The 19,306-nt window shown below is 32.8% G+C and overlaps 2 protein-coding genes and 1 non-coding gene across 3 annotated transcripts; 1 reads left to right on the forward strand and 2 right to left on the reverse strand.

Annotated features, from left to right (window-relative positions):
- Positions 1–4,116: 4,116 nt before the first annotated feature.
- Positions 4,117–4,190, reverse strand: TRNAT-AGU (transfer RNA threonine (anticodon AGU)). The gene has a single exon. It is a non-coding gene; the product is annotated as a tRNA-Thr (tRNA).
- Positions 4,191–12,621: 8,431 nt separating this feature from the next.
- On the forward strand, positions 12,622–14,283 carry LOC111914867 (40S ribosomal protein S12). Its single transcript, XM_023910577.3, has 5 exons — positions 12,622–12,737; positions 13,349–13,387; positions 13,520–13,820; positions 13,906–13,971; positions 14,078–14,283. The coding sequence occupies exons 2-5, from the start codon at positions 13,380–13,382 to the stop codon at positions 14,135–14,137; spliced, it is 435 nt and encodes a 144-aa protein (XP_023766345.1). The 5' UTR covers positions 12,622–12,737; positions 13,349–13,379; the 3' UTR covers positions 14,138–14,283.
- Positions 14,284–15,482: 1,199 nt separating this feature from the next.
- Positions 15,483–17,692, reverse strand: LOC111914865 (stromal cell-derived factor 2-like protein). Its single transcript, XM_023910576.2, has 6 exons — positions 17,237–17,692; positions 16,448–16,588; positions 16,215–16,355; positions 16,084–16,133; positions 15,883–16,012; positions 15,483–15,777 (listed from the first exon to the last, which is right to left on the reverse strand). The coding sequence occupies exons 1-6, from the start codon at positions 17,336–17,338 to the stop codon at positions 15,685–15,687; spliced, it is 657 nt and encodes a 218-aa protein (XP_023766344.1). The 5' UTR covers positions 17,339–17,692; the 3' UTR covers positions 15,483–15,684.
- Positions 17,693–19,306: the final 1,614 nt, after the last annotated feature.

The following is a 19,306-nucleotide window of genomic DNA, read 5'->3' on the forward strand; positions in this document are numbered from 1 at the left end:
GCCAAAATGGTCCTACCCTCCGATACTTTCACCTGTTGATCCTTATTTGATAGTCTTGGAGTAGAAAACCCCGAATAACATAGTAAAAAGGACCAAAGTCATCCTCAAAGAGCATAGGACTTTCTTGCACGGATCAAAGAGATCTTAAGCTTGCACTATTTTAATCTCGATAATTCCAACAAAGTCATCCAAACAACTCACAAACCCGGAATTTACAAACTCCATTGAATAACATAATGAAAGGGATGAACAATGACCAAAACAAAAAATCTTGAACTAAAAGTCCATAAAGATGCAAGCTTTATCACTTATAGAGAAAGATTTATTAACAAGAAGGTCAATTCTATATGGATCTTTCTTCCTTTGCACCAAGAACATTTGTTTCTCCTTCGAGCTTTCACTATAATGGCATCAAGACACTTGAATTAATGAAAGGAGACTAGGGTTTCATGCTTCTAGGGTTTTTGGAAGTTTGTAATCAACATGAGAGAAAATCATAGGGGTTAGTGCCTTTAAATAGTGTCCAAAACCCAAGATTTAGGGTTATACAATATTGCAGCGACACGCCACGAAGCACACTTGGTCGCGCCGTAAAAAATGCTCCCTTCGCGTCACATACAACACATCTGGTCGTGCTGTTAAGTCTTTTCCCGCCCAAAACCATCCTTCCTTTTTCCTTAAAATCTATAAATTAGCAATTAAAAACATACGCGAAAAATAGGTGTTACAAATCAACGACGCTAGACAAGTCGGGTACAACTTTAGCAATAATATGGGCCAGAAGGTACATAATGCACATTCGGATAAACAAAGTGGCATCAAGAACATGGATGTGTGGGGGCAATCCCTTTGTAGGGTTCCAATGGGACCATCATTTGCAATACTCTAAGGGACATTTCCTCTGACGATGTCTAAGGGGAAGAGCCCCCGACGACGGTCCTACCAAAACCAAACTATTGTGCTTATTCCCAATAGATACCAATTTTCATCACTAAAAAGCAAAAATAATTTATGATGTATATATTCTTAATTTTTTAGTTTTGTATATTTCTTCTCTTTCTTCTCATATACAAAGTTACTTGTCACAAATTAGCTTTTTGAAAGTGTTTATTGGATTATCTCAAATATGAATCCATGATACCTTAGAAAATAGCGTTGAAATTTCCAATTTTGAAAAATATTTTCAATACACGTACCCAAGTTATTTTGATATTGTGATCCTATTTCTCAAACAAAAATAATCTAAGGTCAAGCATCATGAGATGAAGACTATATTGATTGTGTAAACATTTGAAATGTTGTCCAAATGAATTTTGTGTCAACTATGCATTTTTCTAATGGAAACCCTAGCACATTAGTGTTTAAACCTAGCAACCATAACATAGACATGTGAATTTTAATCATACGGCCAAACTTCATCTAGTTTTTTTTCTTTATTAATTAGTATTATCTAGATAAAATGTTATTTGGATACTAAATTTTCAAAAAATATTTGATAAAATGATGTCACTCTCGCAAAATAGAAGAAAAAAACGAGAGCAAAGTTTTAAAATATAAGAATTTATTGTGGAAAACATCATTTTCTGAGTTTCTCTACTAATTTATCTATTATGTAAGTTACAAAATAAAAATAAAAAATACTCAAATATAATTTACCTAAATACATTAAGTAAAAATATTAAAGTTCTAGTCCTTTGGATGAGATAGAAATGGGAATTATTTTAAGGAATCGATGTGTACGAAAGATGTTTAATTGTTTGTAGAATAAAGTCTTGCCGAATCTGAGCCCAAGCTACTCACGGTTGCTTTTAATGAAATAACAGGTTGAAGGTGGTCTTTTGTGTATTAAATTATATGAGACAAGATAATGTCGTAAACCATACACTACTTTAAATGCTTGCGTTCTTGTGAAGATTCTAATCAGAGGTTAAGATTTAAAGAAAGCGTAAAGAGTATGATGTAAAATAAATGTCGAAAATTGATGTGAATAATTTCTAATTATATATTAGGATGGATGGCAAGGAAATGAGATGCTTGAGATGTCATTTCGGTACTTTAGTATAGTAACAATAGATTGGAATGTATAGCCCTAATTCATTGCACATGCAAAACCTAAAGAACCAAAGGGATGGATCCAAAACCACCTGCTTATGATGGGATTACATGTTTTGTTGTGACATACACCAAATCACATCACATTATTATATATATTAAATGAAAAAGTTCTTAACAACAATATTGTTTAGGAAGTTCACGATTTTACCATCACATTTTAATATTTTTAGTTTGTGTGTTGATAATGCTGTCTATCTTTTTTTTCTCTCTCTTTTTTTTTTTTAAATTTTTAGTGCTTCCTTAGACATGCGTTTCCTTCTCTATTGGACCTCTTCTTTTTTTCATCCCCATCTGGACGATTTGTAGAATCATGAAAGTTTCAAAAGAACAACAAAAACACATCAACCGTTGCTTGCGTCCCCTGCGGAACGGGGCTACGCAATCTATAGTTTTCTACTATAATTTTATGTGTTTTTTTTTAATTTAGCTTTTTTATTACAGTATATGCAATTATAATATATTTGTTTTTATGACGGATTAAAAGAACAATGAATAGCACAAAAACAGAAAAGCTTTAAGTATATATTCATTAACTAGTTTATAACCTGTGGGAACCACTGTTATAAAAAAAATTAAATTTTCATAGTAAAAATTCAAAAACTATTTGTCAATTATTTTAAATAAATCAGAGATATACAAAATTTTTAAAGTTATTATAACTTCAAACATAACATATAAGTAGAAAAAATAATTTGAATTTTGAAGTGTTGCCTAATATATCTCTTTGACATGTGGTATAATATTAATGAGGAGTTGTATTAAAGTAACACATGTCAAATGGAGATTAAAACCATTCTTTTATTAAAACAAGGAAGGATTAGATATGTGCATACATATCTTCAAGGGCAAACGCTACCCATGGGTATCCGTGTGTCCACTAATAGGTCCTCGCTCATCACTCTTGTTATGTGAGGTAAGTTCGCTATGTGTCATGTTAGAAAAAAGATGTCCAGACGGGAATTTGATATAGTTTGCTTATCACTTTTTACTTTTTACAATTTTATGGTTATGGCGAAATATTACAAGAAACTAATTGTACTGATCGTTTAAATTTTTTATATAAATTTTGAAAATTCAATTTTCAACGTAGACATGTCGTGTTATTGTAGGTAGATGAGAATTTTTCCCATCAATTTTTTTCGCTCCGGTTTATAAAAACAACACCACGGCGACATGGTGTTTTTGTATACACATCTTGCTTTTGAAAAAGTAAATAATTTTAATTACTAATTTATCATTTAAATAAAGAGCTTGATTGAAAAATTCAAATGTTTTTTTTTTCATAACAACTCTCTACGACAACTAGTCGTCGTCCTAGGCTTATTGGAAAAATTCCCCATATAATGCTTAAAGAGAAAGCACATTTTAAATTAACTTAAATATTAGAATGAATAATAAGAAGCATTGAATCATTGAGTCATCCGCAATGCCATTGAGTCATTGAGTCATTTTCTACCCTCTAGCATCACAATAACACAAAAGAAACAACTGAGGGTGCACTTCAAATTTCCCTACCCCATATGATCTGTGAATACACTTTCACTATCTCTCAAATGGTGAAATCCACCCCTAACACCCTGTCTTCAACGTCATCATCTGCTATATATAGTTTAATATATATTTTGAATGGTAAATTCTTACGCTTCCTAACTTTTTTATGGTTTTTTTAAGTATGTTCAAAACTAGACATAATTGTTCATGTCAATAACAAATTGGAGTATGAGGCATAATATAGGCTAAAGTGTGTGGCTTGATACTATGGTAATACGTATATAACATTATGACCTAAATAATCTAGGTTCAAAGGTTATTTTGGTTACATGACAAAGTATTTGATGATATACTTAAGGTTAAAATTGGTCTAACATGATTAATGTATTGGTTATGTATAGAAATTCAAAACATGTTGTTTGATTCAAATGAAAAAAGGTAGTAACCTGTAACCTACACGTCATGATTACATGTGTATTTAGGGATCACTTATAAGAATTGAACAAAAAGTGCTTTCATTGAGAGTCGAACTCAAGACCTCCCGCTTACTAAACGGGTGCTCTAACCAACTGAGCTATGAAAGCTTTGTGTTATCTTTTTCTCATTATTTATATAAAATCATTGGTTATTCCATCTCTATGCATTTCTAAACGATGATGATGTTGTTGTTTTTTTTACGAGGTATCAATAATTTCGCCCATTAAGTATAGACCTTGGGATCTAATTACTTTCAAATTTTTGAAACATTTTTGGGATCTAATTAAAGGTGATGTTGTTATGTTTGTTAACGATTTTGAAGCTTCAAGTTTTTTGGAGAGAAATTTTAATTCTTCATTTATATCTTTAATTTCTAAGATAAATGATCATTTATTTAAAAGACTATTAACCAGGTGAATCTTGTGGGTTGTTTGTATAAGATTATCTCCAAGGTTCTTGCCAATAGACTTAAAAATATTTTGGACAAGATCATTAGTGCGGAGCAATCGGCTTACGTTGGTAGTAGGAGTATTCTTGATGAACCTCTTTTACTTAATAAAATTTGCTTGTGGTCCAATAGGTGGAAAAAAAAAGTTTTAATCTTTAAAGTTGATTTCAATAAGGTTTTTGATTCATTGAGTTGGGAGTTTTTAGATTCGGTTATGGAGCAAATGAACTTTGGGTGAAAGTGGAGAAAATGAATTAGGGGTTGTCTTTCCTCTAGCAGGGCGTCGATTTTGGTTAATGGGGCACCTACTAAGGAGTTCGATATTAGTATAAGGGTAAGATAAGGAGATATGTTAGCCCCCTTTCTTTTTATAATTGCAATGGAAGAGCTCCATGTTTCTATGGAAGTGGATTGTGAGCTTCATTACTTTTGTGGTCTCTCTTTTGATAGCAATGACGTACCCATCTCTCATCTTATGTATGATGACGATGTAGTTTTTGTGGGTGAATGGTCGGAAATTAACTTTGTAAATCTCAATAGGTTACTGAGATGTTTTTTTCTTGCTTCAGGGTTCAAAATGAATCTGAATAAAAGCAAAGTTTTGGAGTGGGTGTTGATGGTTTGGAGGTTCATAGGCTTGCTAACATTCTTAATTGTCAGCCCACTTCCTTTCCGTTTATTTATCTTGGGCTTCCGGTTGGGGCAAATATGAAGTTGGCTAAAATTGGGCTCTAATGGTGGATAAATTTAAAAAGCGGTTGTCTAAATGGAAGGCAAAAATCTTATCTTTCAGCGGTCGTCTTGCCCTAGTTAATTCGGTTCTTAATAGTTTGCCCTTGTATTATTTCTCTTTTTAGAGCTCCAAGAAAGATTATTAATTTGCTTGAAGGTATAAGGAGAAGATCTCTTTGGGGTGGATATGATGAGAAGAAAAAGATAAATTGGATTGCTTGGGAGGTGGTTGTCATGCCTAAAAAAGCGGGTGGCCTTGGTGTTGGTTGTCTCGAGTCCGCTAACTTATCTTTGTTTGTCAAATGGTGCTAGCGTTTGAAAAATGGAAGCAACTCTTTTTTGTTCTCTTGCATTAAAGTCATTCATAAATTAAAGCTTTTTGATGATAATCCTATTGCCAAGAAATATATAAAGGGTGTTTGGTTGAGCATTTCTCAAATTTAATTAGATGGATTTAGAAGAAAGAGGCATTTATATGTCGGACTTATTTAACATGGTGGTTGGAAAAGGTGATAAAACTTTTTTCTGGAAATATACATGGTGTAGTAATGTGCCCCTAAAAGACTTATTCCCAAATTTGTACGTGGTGGAGTTAAATAAAGATTGTTTACTCGTTGATAAAGTGGAAAATTCCACTAAGGAGGATGTGAGATGGTTGTGGAGTTGCTCAAGACAGTTAAGGAGAGGTATCGAATCAAATCAAACTTTGGATTTATTAAACTTGATTAATTATTTTAAGCCTACTGGAGGGCTGGACAAATGGTTGTGGATTGGTGATGGAGGAGCTAATTTCTCGATAAAGGCAATTAGACTTCTTATTAATAAGGGTAAGGAGGTATCTGAGAATTCTTTCAATTGGGTAAATTGGATTCCTCTTAAAATCAATTGTTGTATGTGGAGAATGATTAGGAATAGGATTCTGACATTTGTGAATTTGGTAAAGCGTGAGATTAATGTGGTCTCAAGTCTTTGTCCTTTATGTCGATCCAATGAAGAGAGCCTTGATCATCTTTTCTTTTCCTGTTGTGTGGCTTCGAAAGTGTGGTGTTGGCTGGTTGAGTGGTCTGCTACTATTCAAAATGCGCTTTCCTTTTGTATTGACTTAATGGATATGTTAAAACCGAAAGGGGTTGATAGAAGAATGCACAATGTGAAATTGTTTCTTGTGTACTCAACTATATGGGTGATTTGGAAAGCTAGAAATGAAAATGTCTACAGAAACGAGAGAAGGGTTATTATGTTGTTGGTGGATGATATTAATTTGTGCACATTTAATTGGATTAAGAACATGGCCAAGTTGGGTAGGATTGACTAGCTCAACTGGAGTATGTGGTCCGTCTCATGTGTGGCTATCAAATTGTATTTTCTAATATTGTATGTATGTGTTTATTGTGGGTGGACTGTTCTTTGGATTTTTTTGGTGTCATATCTTGCCAAAGCATGTGGAGGTTTGGTGTTTGTTTCATTCCTTTGGGTAGATTTCTGATAGGCTTGTTGCTATGGCTAGATATTCTTTTATGTGCTCCCTTTTCGTGTTCTAGTGAGAGAGGGTATTCTTTGATTTGGTGGGTGTGTGTCTTTATTTTCTTTGATTGTGTCGGTCTTGCAGGTGATTTGTTGTTCTCTGCTTGGATGAGTTCTTTTGATGCTGCTTTTTTGGTGTTTTGTTGGGGTCTTATGATTTTGGACTTTGAGGTTGTTGGTGGATGTGTTCAGTTATTGGGTTGCGCTTTGTTTTGTTGTTGTGTTGTTATGGTGCTCTTTGTTTCGATCCTTGGCGTTTTTCCTCTGGCTGATGGTGGCTCTTCTTTTTTCTCTGTTTTTGATGCAACTGTTGTCTTCTAGTTTTTTTTTGTTTGGATTGATGGCTATTGTTTACGTTCATTGCTAGTCTTGGTGGTGCTTCAATAGTTTTCTGCTGCATTTGGGACTACTTTTCTTCCAAAAGTTTTTTTTTCTGCTCGTCTAGTTTTGTGTCTTTGTTTCCTGGTGATGTGTTACTAGTTAGTGTTGTTGTTTTGTGTGTGTTGTGGGTAGTGTTCTTTTGTTTGTTGGGGTTTTGGTTTTGTCTGTTGTTTTCTTTTCCTTTATACTGAGAAACATATAACTAGTGATGTAAAGATGAATTTCATCAAACTATAATCAAAAGCTTATGGGTTAGTACGTATAGATAAAATCATAAAAAATGACTCCATATTATTTACGAATGTTTAGGATTGTTTTATTTTAAACAAAATATGTTTTTAGTAGAAGTGTTAATTTGTAACAACTTATGTTTTTAGTAGAAATGTTAATTAGTTTATCCGGTGAAAAAATATAGTTTAAAATAAATGTTGGATTAATATATTCGGTACCAAAATATAATACATTGATACGTTATTTATAGTTTTTGAGAAAAATATGCTTATGCGTGTAATAAGGTAATAACATATCAAAAACTTTTTTAAATAAACAACTCTAAACACTCTTACATGTGAATAAGGGTTTGACCAAACATGCTAAACCCCTAGGTTGAAGGTTTGACCAAACATGCTAAACCCTTAAAGGGTTGAAGGTTCAAATATGGACATGAGCATAAAAATAGTTTAGGAGTTAAATTTAAATGATGTGTGTTAGCTGTTTAAAAAAAATGTTTTTATCAAAACTTTTTATTTAAGTTAGTAAATGCTTATGAAAACTTTCTATCCAAACATTTAAATATTTTTATTATTATTGTCAAACCACAATAAGTCAATAAACATTTTAAATAAACAACTCTAAACACTCTCATATGTGAATAAGGGTTTGACCTTGTGTGATTCATGTCTATGGTGTATTATTATTTTCATAATGTATGATAAGAAATTAATAGAATGTCATTTAAAATTTTATAATATATAATTTAATGGAAGAAGGAACAATTTATCATGTATCCGTTTGGGCATTCATTGATTTTTAATGATTTGATAAAGGGTTCTATACCATGAATATATGAATTCATAACAATGTTTTAAAAACCTGTTTGAACCGGGAACGGGGGGAGGGAGCGGTTCAATTAGTACCGGTTTTACATTGATTTCTGAAACAGACTGAACCGGTCGGTTTTTAGAAAAAACTCAGTTGAACCGATCAAAATAAACCGGTTAACCCGAATAAAAACACATGAAAATGAACCATTTACATATTAAACTTTGATGATTTTTTTTTTCAAATCTATTTAGTTTTCTCTAAATAAAAACATATGATAAATTTTATAAAGTTTTTTTATGTGGTTGTATTAATCTAAAACTATATTTCGTTTCGGTATTATATTTTATTTTCTTTTTGGCGTATATGGATTGATGTAAAACACTAAAACTTATAGTTATATGTTATTTTAATGTATTTGGATTCATTTACAACTTATTTTTATGTGTATTTTTAATGTTTGAAATTGTAAATATCAAATTCATAATTTATATATGTATGTATGTGTAGGAAAATAGAAAAAAAAAACATGAAAAAATATAGAAATTGGTTCAGTCGGCGGATGAACCGGGAACCGGTCACCATACCGGGTCAACTAAAAAATCGGTTTTTAAAACATTGATTCATAGTAGGTGGGGTTACGAGAGTGTGAGGCCTAACCACTAAGATAATAATATATATATATTTTTATAATAGTTAAGAGGGTTAAGATCCGAGGAAAACTTTCTTGGAGCAAGTTAGAGATAACATAAGGGTCTCAACCTTCTTGACAATCATTTAATGGCCACCTTCTTTGGTTCGATTTAATCGGGTTTTTTACGTCAAAAATATTAACCAAGATTGAATCGAGAGATGTTTGGTTTCATCGATTTTTAGTTTAATTGATTCGATTTATTTGTTTTAGTATTGGCTAAATGTGATTTTTTTTATTTAGGTAAACTTGCATTATCTTGGGTATATAGGTTATATGTGTCAAATCTAATCTAATAAATGAAGGTTTCTTTTTGTCAAATGTCACACTCTCATTCAATTTACCAAATATAATTTTGTGATTATTTTGAATTAATTTCGTTTTCATATATCATTTTATGGGTTTTTCTATTTTATTAAATTTTGCATAATATTTTAATGTAATAATTACAATAAATGTGGTAATAAATGAATATAAATTTCATTAATGGACTTACATTTTTATTTCAAAATTCTTAAATTAATGTTTATTGGTTTATTTTGTTTATTTATTTAAATTTAAAAGAAAATTCAATTTTAATAATTCATTATTTTTCTTATTTTCTTATAAATCCAAAGTTCTTAAATATTTAGACTTTTATATTTATTTATTTTAATTAACCCATATAATATATGTGTCTTACACCTAATTCAAGAATAAATGGCACATCCAAAACCTACAAAGACCAACGAGAAGTTGAAAAAATGAAATGACATATTCTTTGAAGAAACTTCATATTCGTTTTCTTTTATGAATGTTGGCAAGATATTCTATTTGTTTAAGGAACCTACAACTTTTGTGTTTTAGTTGTATGTTTTTAAAATTATATTTCTTTTAGATGTTGATTTTTATGTATCGTGTGTTTAGTTGTTAGGGGAACTTTTGCTTACTATTATGCGTTTGTTAATGTAGTTTATTTGGCTTAATAAATGATTTAAAATGTTTGTTGAATTATGTATTTGGTTGTACATTTTTTATGTTGATTGTTGAACATTTCAGATCATTTTGGATCAATCATTGCAAAGAATATGTATGCTATATTAAATTGTTACCCATTGAAATTGCCACTTTAGTGAAATTGAAATTAGAAATCCGGAGGATACATAAAAAACCAAAATAAATTTTATTATGGATTGATCTTTTTTGTTACCGCTGAAAGTTAGACTTGATCCATAAAGTCTTTCGATCGATGGTAGGAAGAAACCTAACACGATGATTATACCAAACGAATTGCACGTCCCGTAGTGTTCTTTGTTGATTTTGTTTTGACTTCATTTTCATTTATTTTTTCACTCAGTTGCTCATTGTACACGATATATTAGTTTTTTTTTATATACTTACAAAATAAGGTATATAAAAAATAGGACCCTTAAAATTTGGAGGTCATAAACCATTGCTCAAACCGTCTTACCATTGGCACGACCCTGAATGGATCAACCCATCTAATAAAGCTAAACATTAAGTCACCCTTAATTTGAAAACATGGCCGGTTGTTCTTAGATAAAAACTCAAAAGTTTAATAGAAAAAGAACAACATAATGATTTCATACTTGTTAGTGGACTTTATTGTTAGTCTCATTCTTGTTGTTTAGGCTCTTTAATTATTCAGGCTCATTGGTGTATTATGTGGCCTCTTGTATTGTTTTACTATTTATACTGTTTAATGAATGTGGCATTTTGTATTGTCAATAATGTATTCTTACACGATAATCTTGAAGAAACTCTTTACATGAATCAACCTCCCGATTTTTAAAAATCCTGCCAAACCGAATCATGTGTGTCTCTTGCAATGCTCTCTTTATGGTCTCAAACAACCACCCCGGGCATGGTTTCACAGATTTGTTATGTTCATCGCTTGCATGGGTCTTGTTCACAGTCGCTCAGACTCTTCGTTGTTTATATATCGACATGATTCTCATATTGCTTATCTGCTTTTCTATGTAGATGATATTATTTTGACAGGTTTATCTCAAGCTCTTATCTCACAGATCATCACCACTTTAAGTGCTGAGTTTTCTATGTCTGACTTGGGGGATCTTCATTATTTTATGGGTATTTCTTCCGTTCGTGACTCCAAGGGTTTGTTTTTTTGTCTCAACAAAAGTATGCTTCATAAATTCTTAACCGAACTGGCATGCTGCACTATAAACCCGCCACTACACCTGCAGACTTATCCACCAAACTCGATGGTACAAGACCTAGAGTGCAAGACCCAACTTCAAAGCGCAGTCTTGTTGGAGCTCTCCAGTATCTTACCTTTACTCGTCCGGATCTTACCTATGCAGTTCAAAAGTTATGTTTATTTATACATGATCCTAGGGAACCTCATTTGGCCGCCCTTAAAAGAGTGTTGCACTACGTTCGAGGTACGTCTTATGGTCTTCAACTGTACTCCCACTCATCCACAAATCTTACTGCCTACTTTGATGTAGACTAGATTGGTTGCCCTTCTACTAGGCGTTCTACCTCTAGATACTGTGTGTTTCTCGGTAATAACTTATTATCGTGGTCCTCAAAACGTTAAGGGACCACCTCCTGATCGAGTGTTGAAGCTGATTATAAAGGTGTTGCTAATACTATTGTTAAAACATGTTGGTTACGCAATCTCCTTCGCGAGTTGTCTCATTCTCCTCAAAATGCTACTATTGTTTGTTGTGACAACATCAACGTTGTTTATCTTGCTTCCAATCCAGTTCAACATCAACGAACCAAGCATATTGATATTGATATACATTTTGTTCGAGACCAAGTTGCTTTGGGTCAAGTTCGGGTCTTGCATGTTCCATCTTCGGCTCAATATGCAAATACTTTTACTAAAAGCTTGTCTTATCCATTTTTTCTTGATTTTCGTAACAATTTGAACGTTCGATGCCCTACCGTTCACACCGCGGGGGACTGTTAATGGACTTTATTGTTAGTCTTATGCTTGTTGTTTAGGCTCTTTAATTGTTTAGGCTCATTCTTGTATTATGTGGCCTCTTGTATTGTTTTACTACTTATGTTGTTTAATGAATGAGATAAGGGTTACGAGAAAATATTGTGATTACAATACTTAGAGCATCCACAATGGGGGTTTAATAAGAGTTGAATAGATGATGACTATGATTGAATAGAAGTTTAATATAATGTGAGTGATGACATAAAGGAGAGTTGAATGAGAGAGTTGCATGATCATTGAGTGGTTCAATGGATTTAATATTTCCTTTTTCAATTAAATTTCAAACCAAATATAGAAATCCATCAACATTTGAAGGTTTTAATGGAGTGTGGATGTTAAAGAGTATAGTTGAATAAAAAGTGAAACGTTGATGTGGCAGTGATGTGACAATCCATTGAACTTCCTAGAGCTCAATGGATTGTAGATGCTCTTACATTCTTAGACCGAAGTACCATCTTGTTTGGACCACATGCTTGTCCTCAATGATAAAATGTTCAAGGGTTAGATTTAGGGGCTAAAAACAAAACAATCACAATGCAATAAGGACCAAATATATAAAAGACTAATTTTTTTTTACCCAAACAAAAATGCATACCACAAAGATGATTTATATGGTTTAGTACTTTACTCAACAAATTACAAGTTTTCCAATTTAATGAATATGAGTTTACGGTACATTGCAAGAAGATTATGCACGACTATTTTAAAATAGATAGAACTTAGAGGGGTATATAGTGAGCAATATAAAGTACAAGGGAGTAACTTAAAACTAATCGGACTTTATATACAGCTAGGGTTTTGGCTCCCGCACCCTACCAGTTCCTTGCGTCTCTCTAATCTCTCCATAGCAGCAGCTGCAGGTATATCTCTCGATCTCAGGCTGATTGAATATATTATGAATTGATGCGATGACATTTGGTATTCCTGCTTAATTGTTCGTTAATCTGAACATATATTTTGTTTAATTTTGGATACTACTACCCTGTAAATCTATATGGTTGATAGGAAACATGTGTAGAGATGAAGACACTCTAGATTGTTTTAATTTCGATTTTGACATTAATTTGAAAATCAAGGAAAAACTTTCATTCGATTAGTCGTTTTATATTCGTTTTGAGTAAACTACTGGTCATTTATGCATTCACTGAACACTTGGTAGGCGACGTTAAAACGTTAAAGACGTTGAACGTTTTAGGTTTTCTTTATGAGAATAGCTTGGCATAGCTCAGAAGGTAGGAATTGAGGCTGATGTATATGCTTCTGATCGGCATTCTTTTCCCCATTATCAAATATGTTTTCATTTTTTTATTTGATATTCTACTTCAGTTGATTTTCATGAATGTGTTTGATGTTCTACTTCAATTGCTTTTCATGAATGTGTTTGATGTTCTACTTCAATTGCTTTTCATGAATGTGATATGGGATTAGTTGTGTTTATAATATCTCTGACTTAGCTTTTATTTTGAAACAGTTTGACAGAAGATTCAATCAAACAGAACAAAATGGCAGGGTATGATAAGATGTTACCAATTCTTCTTCTTTAGAACAAGATATAAATCTGTTTTTCCATATAATTGAATTCTATCAATGAAGATCTTACAGTTTTAAAACTTTTTTGCTCAAATTATATTACTTTTTGCAGTGAAGAGGCTGTTGTGGTACCAGTGGAGGCACCTGCAGCTCCAGCAGCAGCTCTTGGGGAGCCAATGGACATCATGACAGCTTTGCAGCTTGTTCTAAGAAAGTCACTTGCTCATGGAGGCCTTGTGAGGGGTCTTCATGAGGCTGCAAAAGTTATTGAGAAACATGCTGCTCTTCTTTGTGTATTGGCAGAGGATTGTAATCAGCCTGACTACCAAAAATTGGTCAAAGCACTTTGTGCTGACCATAATGTCAGTTTAGTAACTGTTCCAGCTGCAAAGACTCTTGGCGAATGGGCTGGCGTAAGTTATTTCTTTCTATGTGAAAGGACATTTTCGTCTTTTTATGCTACAGATGTTGTAAGATTTTTTTTTTATTTATCTGCAGCTGTGCAAGATTGATTCGGAAGGAAAGGCAAGAAAGGTTGTGGGTTGTTCATGCCTTGTTGTGAGGGTATGTTTACACATTTGTTTGGAAGATATGTTGTTGTAAATCAATGGGATTTTTTTTTATTGATTTTGTGAATTTATTTTTTTGAATGTTTTTTTTTGTTTTTCAGGATTATGGGGAGGAGTCTGAAGGACTCCACATTGTTCAGGAGTATGTGAAATCCCATTAAGTATTTGAGAATGGATCGAAACTAGTTGGTGGGAATCCAAAACTTTGTTTTATTTTTCGACTTTTGTCTGTTTGGAACTTTGTTTTAGAAAATTTTGAATGGTTTTATAAACATTAGATTCCAATCATCGAGAGTTTCAAGTTTTAGTTTTTGCTTTATTTATGTGACGCTGCTTGTTGAATCATATGGATTAAGAAATGGCTTTTTTTTTTTAACCAAAAAAATTGAAAATTTGAAATTTTGTTTAATTAACTAATGTGTAAGCTAATGCAATGTTGAAAACAAATCGATCAAATTTATCATTTTTTAGATATAGAAATAAAAATAAATATACTATAAACGGCTTGTCATTTTAATGTTTCATTTAATATGGAATGCATGGCAAGCATTGTCTCTCTTTGCAGGCATTTTTGAAATGGCAATGTAGGGCTGCATTTTTGTGTGGCTCAAATTTGAACGGCAATATGCTATGCTATCCTATCCTACCCAACGGTGATATTAGACACTTAAATAAACATTTAATTCATTTTTTTCAACTATAAATATTTAAACTATCATATTTTTATACCAACCTCACTCAAACTCTTTCAAATTTCTCTTATTTCTCCCACTTTGTACAAACCAAACTCACAAAAAAAAATGTTGGATCCATCTTGAAGAAATGGTTGGTTGATTAGCATGGGGTCGACTATTTTGATATCGATGGAACATGTCATCGAATTGAAAGTTTAGATTGTCTTAATTGGGAGTTACGACAACTCATGGTTTTCAATGTTAAAGTACTTTTTTTTAATTTTAATTTTAATGCTATGATTATTATTATTTAAATGTTTTTTTCTTAATTGTTAGGCACCACACCATGTCACCATTATATATGGATTGTTAGACATTGATTGGTGGAATCCTACATATATGACCCCAATTGTTGGAGACAATGTTAGGCACCACACCCTTTAGCCTAATAGCTAGTAATTTTTATGCATAATAACAACACTTTTGGCTGTGTAAACCTTATATGTTACTTATTGTTGTATTTGTTATATTTATGAATGTATGTAAATATGTTGATGTCATACGTTACGATTAATGGATAAAGAGTACATATTTAATAAAAAGAACAAAATACTTGATTATTTCGGACAACTTGCCTATTTCAAACAGGGAAAAACTATGGCAGTTGCCAGTTTGCACCCTTCATACATAAACACACAAAGAGAGATACGTGTGACAATTTAATTTTTGGTATATGTTGTGATGAATCCGTTTATGTTTGGTTAACTGGGGATTTTTTTTTTTTTTCATAAAAATAACTAAATAGCTACATTGCCAAAATAATAATTGAAGATTTAGCAAAAAAATATGCACTAGAAATATATTTATGAAGAGTTTCAACACGTTTCCATATTATCTAGATATATTTTGATTTTACCCAGATTGTTAATAAGGAGATTCAACATTTTAACTAGTGTTGTGGATATAATCAGCTTACAAAGTATGCCCTGAAACAAGCTACAAAATTCATGAAAAAAAAAAGAGAGAGGGGAAAACTACATGGTCGCTTTGCTTTCAGTTGTTGGGAGGTATATGCCTTCTGCAGCCAACCAAACATTATCAGCTCGTTTCTCCCTTACACCACAAACCTACATAAAAGCAATGTTATTTATTTTTTCATTTTTTCCATAGATAAATGACGTTTAAAAAACAAATTTAATTTGATAAGAGCAATATGATTGATTAATGATTACCTCTTGCTGACCACCAGCAATGCGACTGTATTTCTTATTATGGCTGTGTAGAAATCCGTTTGTGTCTACATGGAGAAGCCTTATTCTTTGATCCTGTCTCCATGTTTTCCCACTTCCCTCAATTTCAACTCTTCACAAAATAAACAAAACATTTTAACTTCACAACATAAATTTATAATAACCAACAAAACTAGACCTCACCTCCAATAATCCCCTGTATCTGAATTACCATCATCTCCAAAACAACTCACCTACACAAAACCTCAATTACTTAAGTTGAAGTTTTTTAACATGATATTAAGAAGAAAAAAAATCTAATCCAATCCACTAACCTCTAGATTGCCAGATATTGGTGAAGCATGTAAGTGACTATGAAGCCACTTCCTAGTTTTCAAGTGTTGCAACCGAATGATGGTTCCAGTTTTTATACTGTCCCCCAATTTCACAGATGTATCTGGTTCAGGTCTAACAATCTAAACAATATTTATATAAACCAAAGAATCAGAATAAGGCTTTGAAATGAAATCAAACATATAAAATAGATATTAAAAAAGAATGAGCATACCCAATAGCTATTGGCATCATCTACATTTGGAAAACCAGTTACAGATTGCTGCCCACTGCCAGATCCATATGGCACATCATGTGAGTGTAGTCTGAACTTTGTCTTTTCATGCATCAACTTGATCACTGACCCGTAAGTAATCTATCATATATAATCACTTCCAAAAAATGAGCCTGATTGCAAATATATTACTTACAATTGAAAAGATATAGAAAGCATGTTTTCAATCATTGTAACTTACTGGAGGGCTAATGATTCATTTTAAACTGCTATGCAATATCCAGTTATTCCATCTTAGATACTGTCATGTCATCTTCTAAAGTTCTTAATGTACCTGAATCAGTTTTTGAACCTAAAGTTGGTCCATTTGACTGACCCTAAAAGGTCATATTGTTAATTATTTTTCTTCTTTCCTATGAACAGAGTACATTCACCTACAGATTGACTGATATCCACGCAAACAAGTGTTACTAAATTGCCTAACAGCAATAATATCTGGATTAACAATTAAATTTGATACAGGAATGAGAAAAAGTCACTTAAACTCTGAGGCCAAACCTGTTGCTTCCTCAATTTGAGATTGATATTAGATTATGTTACAATTTTTTGGTTTATCCCAACATTCTTTCAATTTAGTTGATAAAGGCCAGATGTAGTTAGCATCTTCCTCAAAATTTCAGGATCCATGTCAAATTTCAAACAAGTGTGATTATAGGAGCCAAGTAAAGCAGGAAACGTATACAACCTCATGTTATCAATTTGTAATTAGATCATAAATAAGCTAATTACCTCGACGCCTTCAGAAGTAGCAGCATAGACAGAAGATGAGGCATAATCTGAGTCTAGAGTTAGGACGAGAAAGAGAGCAAGACCGAAGAAAGAAAATGCCATTACGAGTAGAAGTAGGATGAACCAAGTTCGTTGCCAAATCGGTAAGTCAAGATCGGATTCAGAAGAAAACGACCGGCCTAGCGTTTCTTTGTAGATGATCTGCGTAGGTTCCGATGAACTAGACGATGCGGTTCTTCTTCGCGAAAGATTGCTCCTGCTCTGTTGCTGTTGCCCTGACGGTGAAGGGGAAGCCACGACTGTCGGTTTTTCTCAGGTCGGGGCTTGCGGCCGGGGATCCAAAATGCCGATGGAGAATACAACGGTCCTTAGAGAGAACGTGTTGTATGCTCTTGCTTGCTTTGTGATGTCTTGAGAGAACATATAGAAGTCTTGTGGTTTTTGACTATGGATGCTTCAATGGCGGTACCACGTAGGTTACAGTCGTTCAACCAATGGCACCGTTCCATGTCAGATTTAAAGCCACTTGGGACTGGGTGTTCGGATCATTTGGAGGGCAGTTTCGTCTTTTAAATGCATAAATTACATCCGAACCTCTATTTTAGAGTAAATTATACTGATGGTCCATTTGATTCATGGCATTCTGCAAGTTTGGTCCTTTAACATTTTTTTTAAACACGAACAGTCTTCCGAATATGTTTTTGTTGCGTAGAAACTATTTTTCCCTTACTAATTTCTTTATTGTTTTTTTATTTATTATTTGTTAAAATTAAAATGGTCTCACATTATTCCTCTCTCTTCGTTTCTTACTCACCCTTATTCTTCCGTTTCTTTCTTTCAACTCCAACGATTTCGATAACCACCACCGAATATTCAGGGCTTGCCATCGGAGAAACTATGTATCTATATGTTTTGGTAAAAATTAAACAAATTTTTTTCATGTGATGGATCTAGCCTTCAAAGAAGGCTTAACCAAATGTGCAAAAGAAAAAATATCTTAGCATCTTCTTAGCAGGCTTAAAAAAACCTACAAAAGAATCTAGATTAGCATATCAAGAGACTAACATGGAACCAAAATTATAAAGGCATAACAACAAAGTAGCGTTTAGATATTCATATTTACTGATCGATTATATACTTTCAACATCTTTTATAAAACCAACCAACGGGAAACTTTAAACCAAACAACTTTGGAAAATTTACAATTAACTAGAATATGGTCCGACTCTCAACATCTACACCCATTTTCTATAGGTTATCTTTGGTAGCTAATTTATTGCTAGAAGCTCTCCACCTAAATATCTCTTATATATACTTTTAAAATTACAGATTTTCATATTTTTTGTGGATTGATTAATAATGAACAAAAAACCCAAATATAAGTTATATGATGGAGTAAAGAAACGGGATATAATCCTCGATGGAGATGGGGAACGTTTATCGATTAAGAAGATGATAGGAGATGGACGTCGGCTTTGAAGTCGGTAGTAGATGATTTTAACAAATAGGGTGGGGTGAGTGGCGAAGATAAGCGACGGCAGTCCATCAGAATCATCGGTGGCGGTGGTATGGCGAGGTGATTAGAGTATGGAGGTGGTCCTTTACGATACATAAAAAGAGATGATGAATGACACATTCATATATCACGTTTCAAAGCGGAGATTAGGTGTGATGGATCCAAAATAAACAATAAAAACATAATAAGGGCAAATCAGTCTTTTTTATGTCTATCAGAGACTAAGCGTATAAAAATTATCAGGTTTTTTCCCATAAAACCCTCCATTTTGATTTTTTTTCTTCGTTTAGACTTTTTTTTTTCAAGAAAAGACTCAACTTTTACCTTTTACTTGTTATCTCAGCATTTGAGTCGGTTACCGACATGTAAATTGAAGTTTTATTTTTCATAAAATGCCCTATATTTTGCATTTTTCCCTGGTTTAGACCTAAAGTTTTTTTTTTCAAAATAAACCCTACTTTTAATATATTCATTGTTAATTCATTAATGAAGTCCGTTACCAACATGTAACCCTAGATCCCCTAACTCACGTGTGCCAAATTATTAATCAACTA

Source organism: Lactuca sativa, chromosome 5 (genome assembly GCF_002870075.4).
Source record: "Lactuca sativa cultivar Salinas chromosome 5, Lsat_Salinas_v11, whole genome shotgun sequence".
Taxonomy (NCBI): Eukaryota; Viridiplantae; Streptophyta; class Magnoliopsida; order Asterales; family Asteraceae; genus Lactuca; species Lactuca sativa.

Coding starts and splice junctions, on each gene's coding strand:
- LOC111914867 (XM_023910577.3), top strand. Junction 13,821..13,905: donor CTCTTGGCGAATGGGCTGGC/GTAAGTTATTTC, acceptor ATTTATCTGCAG/CTGTGCAAGATTGATTCGGA. Junction 13,972..14,077: donor GTTCATGCCTTGTTGTGAGG/GTATGTTTACAC, acceptor TTTGTTTTTCAG/GATTATGGGGAGGAGTCTGA.
- LOC111914865 (XM_023910576.2), bottom strand. CDS start 17,338: ATGGCATTTTCTTTCTTCGGTCTTGCTCTCTTTCTCGTCCTAACTCTA. Junction 16,589..17,236: donor CTACTTCTGAAGGCGTCGAG/GTAATTAGCTTA, acceptor TATATATGATAG/ATTACTTACGGGTCAGTGAT. Junction 15,778..15,882: donor TTGCTGGTGGTCAGCAAGAG/GTAATCATTAAT, acceptor GCTTTTATGTAG/GTTTGTGGTGTAAGGGAGAA.